The sequence below is a fragment of the Prionailurus viverrinus genome, chromosome X, assembly GCF_022837055.1.
Source record: "Prionailurus viverrinus isolate Anna chromosome X, UM_Priviv_1.0, whole genome shotgun sequence".
NCBI classification, from domain to species: domain Eukaryota; kingdom Metazoa; phylum Chordata; class Mammalia; order Carnivora; family Felidae; genus Prionailurus; species Prionailurus viverrinus.
The window spans coordinates 1,149,380-1,164,878 of NC_062579.1; the positions used below are offsets into that span (position 1 = coordinate 1,149,380).

General features: G+C 50.4%; 1 protein-coding gene across 6 annotated transcripts in view; it reads right to left on the reverse strand.

Moving 5' to 3' along the window:
* Positions 1 to 15,499, reverse strand: part of PUDP (pseudouridine 5'-phosphatase) — a 477,558-nt gene that overhangs the window by 410,978 nt on the left and 51,081 nt on the right. For all 6 annotated transcript variants that reach the window (XR_007148886.1, XR_007148888.1, XR_007148889.1 and 3 more), the window contains exon 3: positions 2,038 to 2,267. Coding sequence is in view for 1 of the 6 variants with exons in the window: in XM_047843545.1 (XP_047699501.1) it covers positions 2,038 to 2,267 (230 nt within the window). In the remaining 5 variants the exon portion in view is untranslated. The remainder of the gene's footprint in view (positions 1 to 2,037; positions 2,268 to 15,499) is intronic.

A 15,499-nucleotide genomic window follows, 5' to 3' on the forward strand; every position in this document is an offset into this window, starting at 1 on the left:
ACGTGAAAACACACAGATAACTGTGTTTCAACGGACACCATGCCTGGTGGAAAAAGGACAGCTCTCCTGGGAAGAAGGTACCTGGACGCCCAGATACAAGAAGCACATGCAAAAAAGGTTCACCCCGGACCTGTCCCGCGGCCCTGGAATGGGGCTCAGGGGCGGGGCGCTCGTGGGTTCGTCCCTTGTCATGCAACTGCTGTTGAGTTAGCTTCATGGATGAGACTGAAATCAGCCCAGATCCATGTATCCTTGTGAATACGGTACCCAAATCGCTCAGTGATCCTTTATGTCTGTGATGTTACAAAAAACCTATGTTTGGTCTCATTCCCTGGCTCCTGGCACAGAGCTCCCCAAACGTTTGGAATTTCTTGAGCATCTGGAGCATCTTTTGTTTTCGTAATAAGCCCGTTTCAACCACACTGGGGTTTCTGCTAATCAAGTGACTACCTGGGTCCTTAGATGTGCCTGGGATGAGGGCAGGCTTCCAGAAAGACCAAGGTGCAGTTGGAGGAAAGAGAGCTTTTAGACCTGGCCCCAACCGCCAGGGGCAAAGATTTAATCACCAATGGCTAATGATTTAACCAATGATACCTAAGGCACGAAACCCATAGCAAGTCCCCTAAAACATGGGGTTCTTAGAGCTTCTGAGTTGAGGACCAGTCTGAGGTGCTGAGACAGGTGCCACTGGAGAGGGCGCACAGTCAGCTCTGAGGCCACCGCCTCTCCCTGTCGTTCTGGAATCTGCAAGGGTGCACAGTCAGCCCTGAGCCCTCCTCCTCTCAGACCCTCTCCTGGTCATTCTGGAATCTGCAAGGGAGCACAACCAGACCTGAGCCCGCCCTCAGACCCTCTCCTGGTCTTTCTGGAATCTGCAAGGGCGCACAGTCAGACCTGAGCCCGCCCTCTCTCAGACCCTCTCCTGGTCATTCTGGAATCTGCAAGGGCGCACAGTCAGACCTGAGCCCGCCCCCTCCCAGACCCTCTCCTGGTCGTTCTGGAATCTGCAAGGGCGCACAGTCAGCCCTGAGCCCTCCTCCTCTCAGACCCTCTCCCTGTGGTTCTGGAATCTGCAAGGGCGCACAGTCAGACCTGAGCCCGCCCCCTCCCAGACCCTCTCCCGGTCATTCTGGAATCTGCAAGGGCGCACAGTCAGCCCTGAGCCCTCCTCCTCTCAGAGCCTCTCCCTATGGTTCTGGAATCTGCAAGGGTGCACAGTCAGCCCTGAGCCCTCCTCCCCTCAGACCCTCTCCCTGTGGTTCTGGAATCTGCAAGGGCGCACAGTCAGACCTGAGCCCGCCCCCTCTCAAGAGCATCTCCCTCTTCCTCTGGAACCCGCGTAAGCCCCCACGGGGGCTAAGCTGTCCATCCTAACAGTAACAGTGCAGGGAGAAGTGAAGCAAAGCTGAACAAACACGACCCACTGGTTCTGAAGTCGGTTCTGATCTTCAAACATTTTGCTCCGTCTGCACTGTGGACCCCGCGTACCAAAGCGGTCCACACAGGGTGGAGACAGGGCACTGGAGCTCACACTCCACCAGTGCCCCCTTCCCGTAGAGAAAGAGAAGCCTGGAAACTCTGTGATAAAACCAAAGGTCACTATGAGCACAAACTCTGCAGTAACAAAACATCCCTTGAGAAGCATGTGGGGAGAACGGTGAGTTTTGAGGATTCACATTTGCCTTGCAATCAGCATCTGCCTTGAAGTCCACTCGCTGCAAATACGGACGTCGTCGGGCCACATCGTCACAGGGCCCCTTGGCTGCACGGTGCCCGTCTTGCAGCGTTATGGCGAACGTAAGCGCTCAAAGACAGCGTGCGCGAGTCCCAGACCACTGGCCTGGTGACGCGGGGGGCAGACGCTCCCCCACAACCTGCCGTGCTCTTCCCGCGCCCCTCTGCCCCGGCCCCTCCCCCGCCCTTGTCTCCGAGCACAAGGGCGTCCCCGCGTGGCCGCCCGACAGTGACCACAAGGCGCCAGAGTAGCGGCCAGAGCCCGCCTGGGCGACCCCCGTTTCTCCCCTCTACGGGGCTTACCTGGTGGGTGGGCGGAGCAGGGGAAAACCTCTTGGCACAGACTAGAAATATGTCGGGATGTGGCTTCCCGTTGCTCACTTCGGGGTCATCCCCCAACACGATGTGGTCAAACAAGCCGAAGAAGGCCTGGTGTCTGCCGGTCTTCATGTCAAACGATGCGCGGCTGGAGCTGGTGGCCACGGCCAGGGGCACGCCGTGCCGGCGCAGATGGCGAATCAGTCTCTCCACCCCTGGGGAGGAGGGCGGAAAGCCGTGAGAGAGGTGGGGGACACCGGGGCCAGAAGGCTCCCCGCGGACCCTGGGCTAGCTCCGCGACCTCGAGTCCCCGCCGCCTCTTCGCGGGAGGGAGCTCACGTGACACCGACTGGACGGGGCGGGTGCTTAGAGGCCCTGAGCACACCTCCTCAAAACAAAACTCAAGCACAGTTCAGGGCTTCCCGATAGCATTTCCCAGAGTAACACGGGCAATTTTAGCAGAAACAAACTCTGCTTCCGCTTTTGTGGAAACGTGGAAAGCAGGCGGGGTGAGCCCAGGGAGGTGTCCCTGCTTGGCGGCCCAGGTTCCGTTTCCTCTCCTTTCCTTTCGCGATGAATAGGCAATGGTTGCGCTGCTCGCGTGTTCTGCGAAAAGCCCCTATTCCACTGAAAGCAATTCAATCTCTGCTCACACTGCTGGGGAGGGGAAAGCAGGAAGGGCCTTGGAGCACAGGTCCCGCGCAAAGGCGGGAGCCGGTGGGAAGCTGCAGCAGCAGCCGGTGAGGAGCAGCGCAGACACCGGACTGTGCTTAACGCGGCTGAGCAAGACCAACAGCGCGGCACGCGAAAGCACGATTCGCCGCGCTAACTGCGAGGAGGACGGGGGTCGCGGAGGGAGATGCCACAGCGCACAGACATGGGAGGTGGAGGGAGACGCAACTGCGCACAGACACGTGAGGGGTTGCGGAGGGAGATGTCTCTGCGCACAAACACGTGGCAGGGGTCGCGGAGGGAGATGTCGCGCACAGACACAGGGCAGGGGACGCGAAGGGAGATGCCGCTGCCCACTAACACAGGGCAGGGGACGCGAAGGGAGATGCCGCTGCACACAGACACGGGAGACGCATACGGTGATGCCTCAGCGCACAGACACGTGGCAGGGGTCGCGGAGGGAGATACCGCTGCGCACAGACACGGAGCAGGGGTGGTGGACGGAGATGCCACTGCGCACAGACACAGGGCAGGGGACGCGAAGGGAGATCCCGCTGCGCACAGACACGGGGGACGCATACGGTGATGCCGCATACGGTGATGCCGCATACGGTGATGCCGCATACGGTGATGCCGCATACGGTGATGCCGCAGCGCACAGACACGTGGCAGGGGTTGCGGAGGGAAATGCCACAGCGGACAGACATGGGAGGTGGAGGGAGACGCAACTGCGCACAGACACGTGAGGGGTTGCGGAGGGAGATGTCTCTGCGCACAAACACGTGGCAGGGGTCGCGGAGGGAGATGTCGCTGCGCACAGACACAGGGCAGGGGACACGAAGGGAGATGCCGCTGCACATTAACACAGGGCAGGGGATGCGGCGGGAGATGCCGCTGCGCACAGACACGGGGGACGCATACGGTGATGCCGCAGGGCACAGACACGTGGCAGGGGTTGCGGAGTGAGATGTCGCAGCACACAGACACAGGGCGGGGGTCGTGGACGGAGATGCCACTGCGCACAGACACGGGACAGGGGACGCGTAGGGTGATACCACTGGACACAGACATGGGGAAGGGAATGCGCACGGTAACACCGCTGTGCACACATACAGGGAACATGTAGGGCCATATCGCCGTGCACACAGCCAGTGGACAAAGGGCGCGTATCAGAAACCTGTCAACCACAACAGTACCTTTCCGCCTTAAACCCATTTTGATTATGACAGTAACGTCTGAATCCACACACAGCACTAATCACCCACAATTTTTATTTCATTGTATTTTACCTTAATGTTTGTTTATTTTGAGGGAGCGCGCAAGTAGGGGAGGGGCAGAGAGCCAGGGAGAGAGAGAGTCCCACGCAGGCTCCGTGTCGTCAGTGCAGAGTCCGACATGGAGCTTGAACCCACAACCCAGGAGATCATGACCTGAGCTGAAATCAAGAGCCGGACACTTAACCCAAGGAGCCACCCGAGCACCCCTAACATAATATTTTTAAATTGTGTAATCATTACTATTTCGGTAACTGCATGAGGCCATGTTCCTACTTTCTTAGTCGCAACAGAAAAGATGGACACGGTTATTTTGTTCAAACACCTAAAACTGTTCACAAAAGCAACAAATAATGTCAAGTGCCTGACCCTTAAGAGAAACAGTTCTGAGATGTTCAAAGGAAGGTATGGGTCTTAACTCTGCGCGAGGACAATGTTAAAACTTTTTGAAAAAGAAAGCAAAATCCAGCACTCCACTGGATGTGACATTCATAATGTCTGACATCCAATCGAGATGGTACCATGCCTTGGAACGCATGGGTGGCTCAGTCAGCTGAGCGTCAGACTGCAGCTCAGGTCATGATCTTGCGGTTCATGAGTTGGAGACCCACATCAGGCTGGCTACTATCAGCCTGTCAGTGTAGAGCCCACTTCAGATCCTATGTCCCCCCCTCTCTGCCCCTGCCCTGCTTGTGCTCTCCACCCCCCCCCCCAAAAAAAAAAGTTACCATGCCTATACAAAAGCACACAAACACAGTGTATGGCCAGGAGAAAAAAAGCAATGAATAGAAATGGACAGAGAAATGGCTGAGATGAAGGAATTAGCAGATCATGACCTTATAGAAGGTGTATAAACATTATACATATGCCCAAGTTAGAACAGAAAAAAATAACACAAAAACAAAAGTGATATGCAGTTACATACTATCTGCAGAAAACTTAATTATATTCAGACAGGTTAAAAATAAATGGATTAAAAACCGTGTATTATGTAACTACTAATCAAAAAATTGGGTAGCTACATTAATAGCAAACAAGTGCACTTTAGAACAGTGAATGACGGTTCTCAGAGATAACTAGGGACATGTCATAATGACAAGTAGGTCAATTCATCAACAAGACAGAATTCCAAATGTATATATGCATCAAATAACAGAGCTTCAAAACACATAAGGCAAAAACTAATAGAACTGAATGGAGAAACAAACTCAAGTTCCAAATTCCTCTGTCAGTAACTGATGGAACAAATAGAAAGTAAGGATACAGCAGACTTCAAAAACATTATCAAGCAAACTTAACTGAATTGACATTTACATAACGCATCACCCAAGACAGCAGAATACAAATTATTTTCAAGGACATGTGGAACACTCAACAAGATAGAACATGAATCCATGAGCTATAAAAAATTCTAAAACATTTTTAAATGATTGAAATCAAACAAAATATGTTCTCTGACCATAAAAGAATTAAAATAGGCATTGATAACTGAAAGGTATATGGAAAATAAAAAAAACGGATATTAGATAACACATTTCTATGTAAGACATGAGTCAAAGATGAAGTCAAAAATGGAAATTAGACAATATTTTGTAGAGAACAAAAAGATAGCATGTTAAAATTCTGCGGATGTGGTAGGGGCACCTGGGTGGCGCAGTCGGTTAAGTGTCCGACTTCAGCTCAGGTCACGATCTCGCGGTCCGTGAGTTCGAGCCCCGCGTCGGGCTCTGGGCTGATGGCTCAGAGCCTGGAGCCTGTTTCTGATTCTGTGTTTCCCTCTCTCTCTGCCCCTCCCCCGTTCATGCTCTGTCTCTCTCTGTTCCAAAAATAAATAAACGTTGAAAAAAAAATTTTTTTAAAAATTCTGCGGATGTGGCTAAAACAGTGCTTAGAAAAAAACTTATGGCACTAGATGTTTGTATTACAGAAGAAGATTGTCTCAAATCAATCCTCTAAAAAACTGGAAGAATGAAGACCAATGATTAAAGCTTTTACCCCAAGAAAGTGAAGGAAAGGGCAAAGTCAAGTTAAACAAACAAACAAAAAAAAAAAAAAAGAGAGAGAGGCAATCAATGAAACAGCATAAAAGAGAATACAGATAGATAATCCCTTAAACCAAAAGCTGCATCTTAAAAAAGTTCAATGTAATTGGCCGATTGTTAGCCAAACTAATCAAGTAAAAAGAAGGAAGATCCAAATTTACCAGTTCCAGTAATCAGAGGACATCATCACAGATCCTTAAAGTCATTAAAAGTCTTAAAAAATACTATTATGAGCAACTTTGTGCCAATGCATTTAATAACTTAGATGAAATAGAAAGATTCTTTGAAAGATAAAAAGGTCACTCAAGAAGCCAGTAATAACCTGAACAGCCCAATTTGTAGTAGAGAATTCGTAGTTAAAAACCTTCCTGTATCTAGGATTGAATGGCCTCGTTGGTGAACTTACCAAACACTTGAGAAAGAAATAATACCAATTCTGAACAAACTTTTCAGAAAATAGGAGGGAACAGGTCCCAACTCATGTCATGAGACCAAAGTACTTCTCTGATACCAGAACGGACAATAGCCAGACAAGAAAAATACACATCCATACATCTCATGTTATAACACCTTCACACTTAAAAATGGTTTCAACCAGTGTTCAAGTCTTTTTTATAGTCAGTGTCTACGCAGTTAGAATACATTAGTTGAAAGTATAAAGATGCCTAAACACTCACCCAATTTGTAACAACTACTGATTAATATCATGGATTAAATCTATTAGCTAAATTTCAATTAAAAACCTTTACTTACCTGATGGATGGCACAAAAGAACGCTCATGATGAAAACATGGCCAATTACAAAACTTTGGATATAGTAATTGAAGGTGAGTATTGTTAATCTTAAAAATAAAACTGCCAGGGGCGCCTGGGTGGCTCAGTCATGATCTTGCCGCGCTTGAGTTCAAGCCCCACATCGGGCTCTGTGCTGACAGCTCGGAGCCTGGAGCCTGCCCCAGATTCTGTGTCTCCCTCTCTCTCTGCCCCTCCCCTGCTCGAACTCTGTCTCTCTCTCAAAAATAAATAAACATTAAAAAAAAATTTTTTTTAAATGAGCCACAGCACACTGAGCTCCTTGAAAGTGGCTGAGAAGAGGGTGAAGGGAAGAGACCACAGCCCTCCGGGTGGGACATCACACAAACATGTGTCCTCCTCCTGTTCAATGTTGTCACCTCTCAAACAGCAATGACGTGCTCTCCCTGTGCAACTGCTGTACAGGAGTGCACACGGGGAGACACGCACGTAAAATCAGTGGCGTGACAACTTGACAAGCCTTACAGGAAGTCCCCAAATAAATGCTGGCTACTGTCATCATCATCACCATCGCCTAAAGTCTGGGACACAGTCACTAAGAAAGAAAGAAATTCAAATCTCTCTGGGTATATAATTGGCTGACTCCTTAAAAAAACTTTTGTACCCTTTAACCACTGGATGCCAAGTTTCTCTTATTCAGTCACTGCCCCCGAGAAGTCAAAGACTAAAAATGTAAATGGAGTTCTGTCCTGCAGAGAAGCTGGTTAATTAAGTATATAAATGAAATCCAGCTAACAGCTTCTGGCCCATGGTGTGCTTAAGTCGGTTTAAGGGAAAGGCAGAAAGACAGATAACTATTGCTGCGAAGAATCAGCTCTCAAAGGATTAATCTACACAGGAAGAAGTAAGAAATGTGAATTATCAGCAGTCTTGATAGGAAGGACGCTTCCCTAAAACTTCATCCTAAAGACCCAAGATCGATGAGAGAAAACACGGATGCTGCCATTAAAATGGATTTGGAAAAGGAAAAATGTAGAAAAGATTGAGAGCTGACACGAGCTCTTTAAAGAATTTCTTTGGAATTCACTGAGATATACCCACGGACACCCTACTACCAGCTCTGGCCTTGCGCGAAGCACTTTACGCTAAACACAAACACCTCCAGTGAGAAGTTAACCACGTGGGGGAGACGAGACTCTACAAAAATGTGCACGCCATTAGGAACTGTGGAGTGGGCACTAAGTCTAGATTTGTCTAGAAGGACACCTAGGAAGATGATGGCATGTGCCACTGGGGCCAGGCCATATGGTCTGTTGATGAACGCCAGGTAGCTACCCATAAGCAAAGCAGACCCCAACCCTGTCCTGGGAACAGAGACACGGTGCAGGATTGTGCCCAGCCTAGACCTTCCACACATGTATTCTGTTGACAGGGCATGGCCCCTGCTCACCCCGACCCGCCCACGTGTGAAGGGCTCTCCCAGAAGGTGGCTTTCACAATCGCCTGGAAGGCAAGCAGGCTAACACCTTGATGTTACAGATTAAAGGGCTGGGATTGAGTATAGTGGCTTGACTGCTGGCCCCCAAAAAGATATATCCAAGTCCTAACCCCAGGTCCTGTGACCTTATTTGAAAACAAACGATCTTCGCAGAGATGATGAAGGATGTTGAGAATAAGATCATCCCGGATACATCCAGTAGCTACTGTTTTAGTCTGTTTGGGCTGCAACAACACGAGCCCAGACTGGGTGGTTATAAACACACATTTATTTCTCAGACTTCCAGAGGCTGGGCGTCAGGACACAGGAAGAAGCTAGACTGACTCCATAGCTGGTGAGGCCTTCTTGGCCCACAGATAATCAGCTTGTCACTGTGTCTTCTTCACAAGATAGAAGGAGTGACGTAGCTTTATGGGGTCTCTTTTATAAAGGCACTAATCCCATTGGTGAGGGTTCCACCCTCCCGACCTGACCACTTTGTGACAGCCCTACCTCCTAATACCTACATACTGGGGGACTGAGGAATGCAAACTATGAATTTTGTAGGGGGCACAAACATTCAGATCATAGCAACTGTGTCCCCGTAAGAGAAGAGGAGAGACAGGGACAAGGCTGTGTGTAGACACATGGAGGGATTGGAGGGACGCAGCCACAAGCCCATCAATGCCTGGAGTCCCCAGAAACAAGGAAGGATCCTCCCCTAAGCCTCAGGAGAGCGTATGGTCCCGCGAAGACCTGATTCTGGATTTCTCACAGTCTCCCGCGCTGTGGGAACACAAATTTCTGTTGTTGTAAGCCACCAAGTTGATGGTCATTTTCTACAGTACCTGCAGGAAGCTAATACACGGACCCAGGGTGGCACAGGCAGTGTAGGAGGCCAGAAACTGGGGACCTGACCCTGAAAAGAGGCGAAATTCACAATCGTGAAAGCGAAAAGATGTGCAAGCGGGGATACTCCAGAAATTGTTACCGGTCAAGCAGAAAGCCCAAGGAAAGAAAACACACAAAGGAACACAGAGCTTCCCAGTTGCCCTCTATTTCAGTAGCAGAGGCCCCTCCTCTAGCCACCGACTCCAAAGAGGAAGCAAGAGGCAGCCCCCTCCCCGCCCCCCGCGCCTCTAGGGGTCAACCCCTTGCCCCCTCCCCGCCCCCCGCGCCTCTAGGGGTCAACCCCTCCCCCCCTCCAGGGGTCAACAGCAGGGAGGCGTGGAAGGTCCCCGGGGACGGTGGGGCAGTGGTTCTCCACGGGGGTCTCTGACACCTGTCCTCACTCCCAGGAGACGTTCGGCACTGCCTGGACTCTAACCTGACTGATTTTTCTAGTCCAAGCCTCGTGATGAACACCCACAGGCTGTGTGTTCACAGCCCCAGGGGAGACGAACCAGCGGTGACTCACACTGTGTGCACGGCCCTCCCACGGGTGGATTCTAACTCCTTCTGTCCTAAGTGTGGGGACGGTGACGGAGATGACCGCACCTTCTGCCCTCGTGCCAGGATGCAGGATTTGAGGGACAGGCCGCTTTTGGGTGATGACAATTCCGGAAGGGCTCTCCTTCCAAGTGATGCTTCACTCTGAACACAGCTCAGGAGCCTGGAATTTCCATCGGCCCCATGCCATATCTGGGCCCACCTGACACCGATTGCCTCACCTAGTGCCCAGCGCAAGGCGCCGGTTCCCGAGTGGGGGCACTTTTGCTCGCACCCCTGCTGAGGGGCCTTTGGTCACGGAGACGGGTGTTTGGTTGTCACAACTGAGGAAGGAAGCCCTACCAGCCCCCGGTGGGCGGAGACCGGGACGCCGGTCAACGTGGAACAGTGCACGGACTCCCACCTCTGGACACACGCCCAGAGGTCAGCACCGCTGAGGCCAAGGAGCCCTGCCTTAGCAGGAGAGGCGGTGTCTTGCAAAGTCCAGCTTCTGAGGGGAAGCGGGGCTCTTCCTATGCGTCTAGCGTCACAGCAGGCCTGTGGGTCCGGTGAGCAGCGACAGCCAACGGAGCCGTGTTCCGCTGGCCCAGAGTTCACGGCCCAGAGAGGGGTCTGCACGCCAGCAAAGAACAGGGTGATTATGACAGCATGTCATGTCCGCTTCGTCCACTTTTCTGTAACTGCACCATCGTCCGAGGTCACGCTGCCCAGGTCTCAATCCTAGCTCCCCAGCTCCTGCAGGGCCTATGTCCCGTCTGAGAGCTGGCTCATGTAGGAAATGGGATGGCGTTGGGTATCTTCACGACTCAGTTCCAGGCAAGATAAAGTCACTGTTTTGCAGTGAATGCAGGCCCCCCCCTGAATTCCCATGTTAAAGCCCAACCCCCCAACAGGGTGATGCTGGAGACAGAGCCTTTGGGAGGCAACTGGGGTTCTATGAGGCCATGAGGTAGATAGAGGCCACAATGGCGTGGGTGGCCTCATAAGAAGCGCAAGAGACACCACACCAGAATGGGACCAGGCGAGCGGCCAGACCGCACACTTGCCACCCCCAGAACGGTGAGAAATAAATGTGTGTAAGTCCCCCCGTCTATGGGACTTTGATACGGGAGCCTGAGCTAAGACACAAAGGTAGAAACACTAGACGCTGGCTGGGCCCTCAAGTGTTGGAAGTTGCTGGAGAATGATAGCGTCCTTCCTTGAGTCAGCTGGCCAGGGGAGGTCAGTTCTGTCCATTGTATGGCTCGGATGCACATTCCCAGGTGACCCAAAGCAACAGGGCTCCCCCGCGTCACATTTACATCCCTGTCACCCCACAATAAAGTCCACCAGCCGACGAGGCCTACACAGAGGACTCCCAGTCAGGGCTGTGGGGCATACCGAGTTGAAGAGTGTCCTCCCCCAAACTCATGTCTCCCTGGCACCTCAGAATGTGACCTTATTTGGAAACAGGGTGTTTGCAGGTGTAACTGATTAAGGGTTTGGGGTGAAGTCATCTTGGATTTACAGGGTGAGCCATAGGTCCACTGACGGGCGTCCTTATAAGACACAGAAATGTGGGGAAGAAGGCCACGGGAAGAGGGAGGCAGACACGGGAGGGGCGGGGCCACAAGCCCAGGGGCGCCTGGGGCCCCAGAAGCAGGAAGAGGCAGGAGGGTCCCTCCACCAGTGCCAGCCTGGGTACGTGTCAGGTGGACACAATCAGCAGCAGCAAGCCTTTACCTTGGTGCCTTGCAGTGTCGGGGACTGTAACTTTGTCAGGAGGTGACTCAGGACCCCAGGGAAGAATGTTCCAGCTCCTGCTGGTCGTTGAGGGTAAGGGGCCTCAGAGGGCAGGTGTTCTACTCCTCACTAGTGTTCTCCGTGGCCCGCCCCCCCCCCCCCCCCCGCCACGTGCTTCATCATTCCCCAGCTGAGGCCTCTCTGCTTTCATAGACACACAGTCGCGTGTTCGGCCCAGGGTAGGGGAGGACGGCACTCTGGACGCACAAAATGGGACAGCAGGTCCAGGGGTCCAGCTACCTTGCACCCAGGATTTCAATGCACCCTGCGGTGCTTTCTGCCCTGTGTTTTATTCCACCCGCCGTGAAATGTGCATCCAGCCTGCCGCCTATTTTTAAACGGGAAAAGAGTCAAAAGAAGAATGTTCTGGGGACATGTGACAAGGATTGGAGATTCCAATGTTGGTGTCCATTCAGAAATCTTTGTGGGAGCACAGCCACGCCCGTTCACATCCCCGCTGGCCGTGGCTGCTTTCGGCTCAAAAGGCAGAGCTGAGGAATGGAGACAAACAGCGCGTGTGGTCTGCAAAGCCAAAAACGCACTGTTTGCCGACCCCTGCTAGACAGCAAACAGGTCAGATGCACGCACGAGAGGAACAAACGGTTGAGACGAAAGACAAGTAAGAGATAAATTTCGTAGTGAAGGAAGTCAGCCAGGCACTGGGATCTGGGTCCCCTGCCTCACACAGGGACGCTACCTGGAGGGATCGGGATTCTTCAAGGGGCCTCACCAGGGAGTTACTATTCTAGAAAATGAACCCACAATTTCAAGGCCTTCTTCCATCATGCATTTAGCTATTTGCTAATTATGCTCAAATTACTGGAGCATTATCAGAGCAAAATGTCAAAACAGTGTGGAGAGTTTAAATATTGATAGTATCTACGTATTTTATACACTGTAAGATAAAATGTGATATCGAATGGGAAAATATTTACCATACAGGTATAGTAATGTTTATAAATAACTAACATTCAATTCCTGTACTATGCAGTTAAATGTCGCTACGGATACTGGACCATTTACCACACAGAGAATATTTTATGAATCAGAGGTCCAATGTTTCAATGCAACCAGAAAGGGGCAGAACTTTTAAATCTGCAAAACATTTGCTTCATCTTATGAAATTTAGTCTGCAGAAATACCTCACGGGCAAAAATTGTGTATATTAAAATTAAATCACTCTGCTGTACCGACAAGCTTAAAATCTCCATATTAAACTGCCGTTTGCATAGGCTGTGCACAGACCAAGAAAATAAGTTGATTAAAGTTCATACAACCCGGAGGGTATCTGAGTTGGAAGTTGCACATTCTTTTCTGAAACGTGGGGCATTCAGAAAATGTAAGTCAGGTAATAACCGACATTTTGATCACATGCACTCTCCTGCATCTAAACCATCAACTCACAAGGCCACTGCGTTTCGATAATGGAAGGTCTCTGTTCCAGAGATCTCGCCCTCTGCCCTTGCGGCCAGCCCCAAGCCCCACTGGGCCTTGGCACAGTCTCCTCTTTCGGCCCATGCGACAAATAGTGCTGTTGGTAACTTCTAGGTCACTTGGAAAACTCACCGATCTGTGCTTCCGAAACGGAGTAAAGGACATTGTTCTGTGTTGCATAAGGGACAATGGCAGAGAAAGCGGGCCAAGTGTGAGTTCGATGTGAAAACCAAACGGCACAGGGCGGTCGGTCGTTAAGCGTCTTAGGGGACTCTGTTAGAAAGACTTTATCCTCAGGAGCCCCTTCCGCACAGAAGCAATGACAGGGATCTTCATAGAGACTCTTCGACACGTGTGGTCACAGCCGTGAGCAGTGAACGGAGGACACAGGGAAACGTGTGGTGGCAGTCTATTCTGTGCGTATTTTACCACCTGACTGGAGGTGTTTGGGCCTCTAGCTTTCCACGGATTCCACAGGCTTCCCCAGAAAGATCGCGGAAAGACTGGGACACTCTTTTATCTTTAGTTATTTTTTTAAGTTTATTATTTCTTCTGAGAGAGGGTAGCAACAAGGGATGGGCAGAGAGAGAGAGAGGGAGAAGAGAATCGTGAGCAGTCTCCATCCATGCTGTCCGCACAGAGCCATACATGGGGCTCAAACTCACAAACCGTGATCACGACCTGAGCTGAAATCAAGAGTAAGATGCTGAACCGACTGAGCCACCGAGGCGCCCCTGGGTCACTCTTTTTGAAAAAGCATACTGAACGTGGATGTTTTCTTACATGTGTTTTAATACTGGAAGAAACTGACCCACTACCGGGCACCTTTCAACAACACGGGGGTGGGGATGCTGAGCCTCACACCATTAAAAACGCACGCTAAACTCTGACTCTTCCTGAAATTAACTACAAAGAGTCGATCAACACATGGTTTGTATGTGATAGATATTACATGCTGTATTCGTACAATAAAGTAGGGTAGAGAAAAGCCAACGTGATTAAGAAAATAATGAAGATCACATTTACAGTGCCATGCTGTACTTACAGAAAGAAACCTGGGTCTAAGTGGAGCTGTGCAGTTCACGGGACAACCGCATTTCAAAATATTGAAGATCCTGGGGAAAAATCTCATTCTGTGCCTTTGTTTACTTAGTGTGAGTTGCTTAAAGTGTTAACTTTATTTACTAGAAGACACGTTTAAGGTTGCTGCTTCTGATTTGTCACAACAATATCAATATACAAAAGAGCTATTTAAATAGCCTTTTCTTATAGCCCAAGAGAAAAATATCAGAACAAATGCTGACACCTCACGGAATCCTCATCTCTATTATTGACCTGAATAAGATAAAACTCTAACTTCACTTACACAAGGAAGGGCTAAGAACATGATAAAACCAAATCTAAAATAGTGCATTTAGTTCACTCAAGACGCGCCGCCATAACTGATGGTCTCGATCACACTCGTGTGGCGACGACCCGAGTCCAGAGGCAAGGAGCTCCCTGTTCACTCTACATCTCTGAACCTGTGGCTCAGCCCCACTCACACATCACAAGATCCGCACACGGCCATGTCACAGAATCAGTGAACCTGTGGCTCACCCCCACTCATCTGACACAAGATTCCCACGGCCCACATCACAGAATCTCTGAACCTGCAGCTCAGCCCCCTGATTCGACATAAGAGTCAAATGTAAAATTGTTGCTGTTCTAGTCTGTGCTCGGAGGAATCGCTGAGTGAGGGAAAAAATGAAGTGATTTGCTGTGTCCCTGGGTCTAGTCTGCTGGAGACACAAAGGCACTGGGTACAGAAGGTGATGCGGGGACCAGTCACTGACAGGTGCCCCCTTGAACGAGTGAGTCGGAAATGAAGTGCCCAGTGGTGCCATGTTCGAGATTCATCTGAACGCGCCCATGACGCGGAGACTCTCTGCGACATTTACATCAACGTCTACTGTAGTATATGGTTACCGCTGCTTTCTACCTCATCTGTCCAGGAATTTCTGTCTCCACGAAGGGTCTGAGTCCACGTGCCTCCTATGACTGGATGCATATTTGTCCATTTGTGACGGGCTCATTTCAGTCAGCGTCACGCCCTCAAGGCTCACCCATGTGGTCACAGGTGCCACACGTTGTGCCTTTTTTAAGAGTGAATGCTAGGGGCGCCTGGGTGGCTCACTCGGTTAAGTGTCTGACTTCAGCTCAGGTCATGATCTCACAGTCCGTGAGTTCCAGCCCCGGCGTCGGGCTCTGCACTGACAGCTCAGAGCCTGGAGCCTGCTTTGGATTGTATCTCCCTCTCTCTGCCCCTCCCATGCTCATGTTCTCTCTCTGCCTCAAAATAAATAATAACATTAAAAAAAATGAAAAAAAAAAGAGTGAATGCTATATACATCACTATACATAGATCCCTGTATAAACAACATATTCCTTATCCAGTCAATCAACGGACACTTGGTTTGCTTCTACCTTTTACTGCTAAGAAGAGCTGTTTTCAATCTTTAAGCAAGAAATATAATTTTTTATATTGTCAAGAAACATTGGAAAACAATCATCAAGGCCCAGTG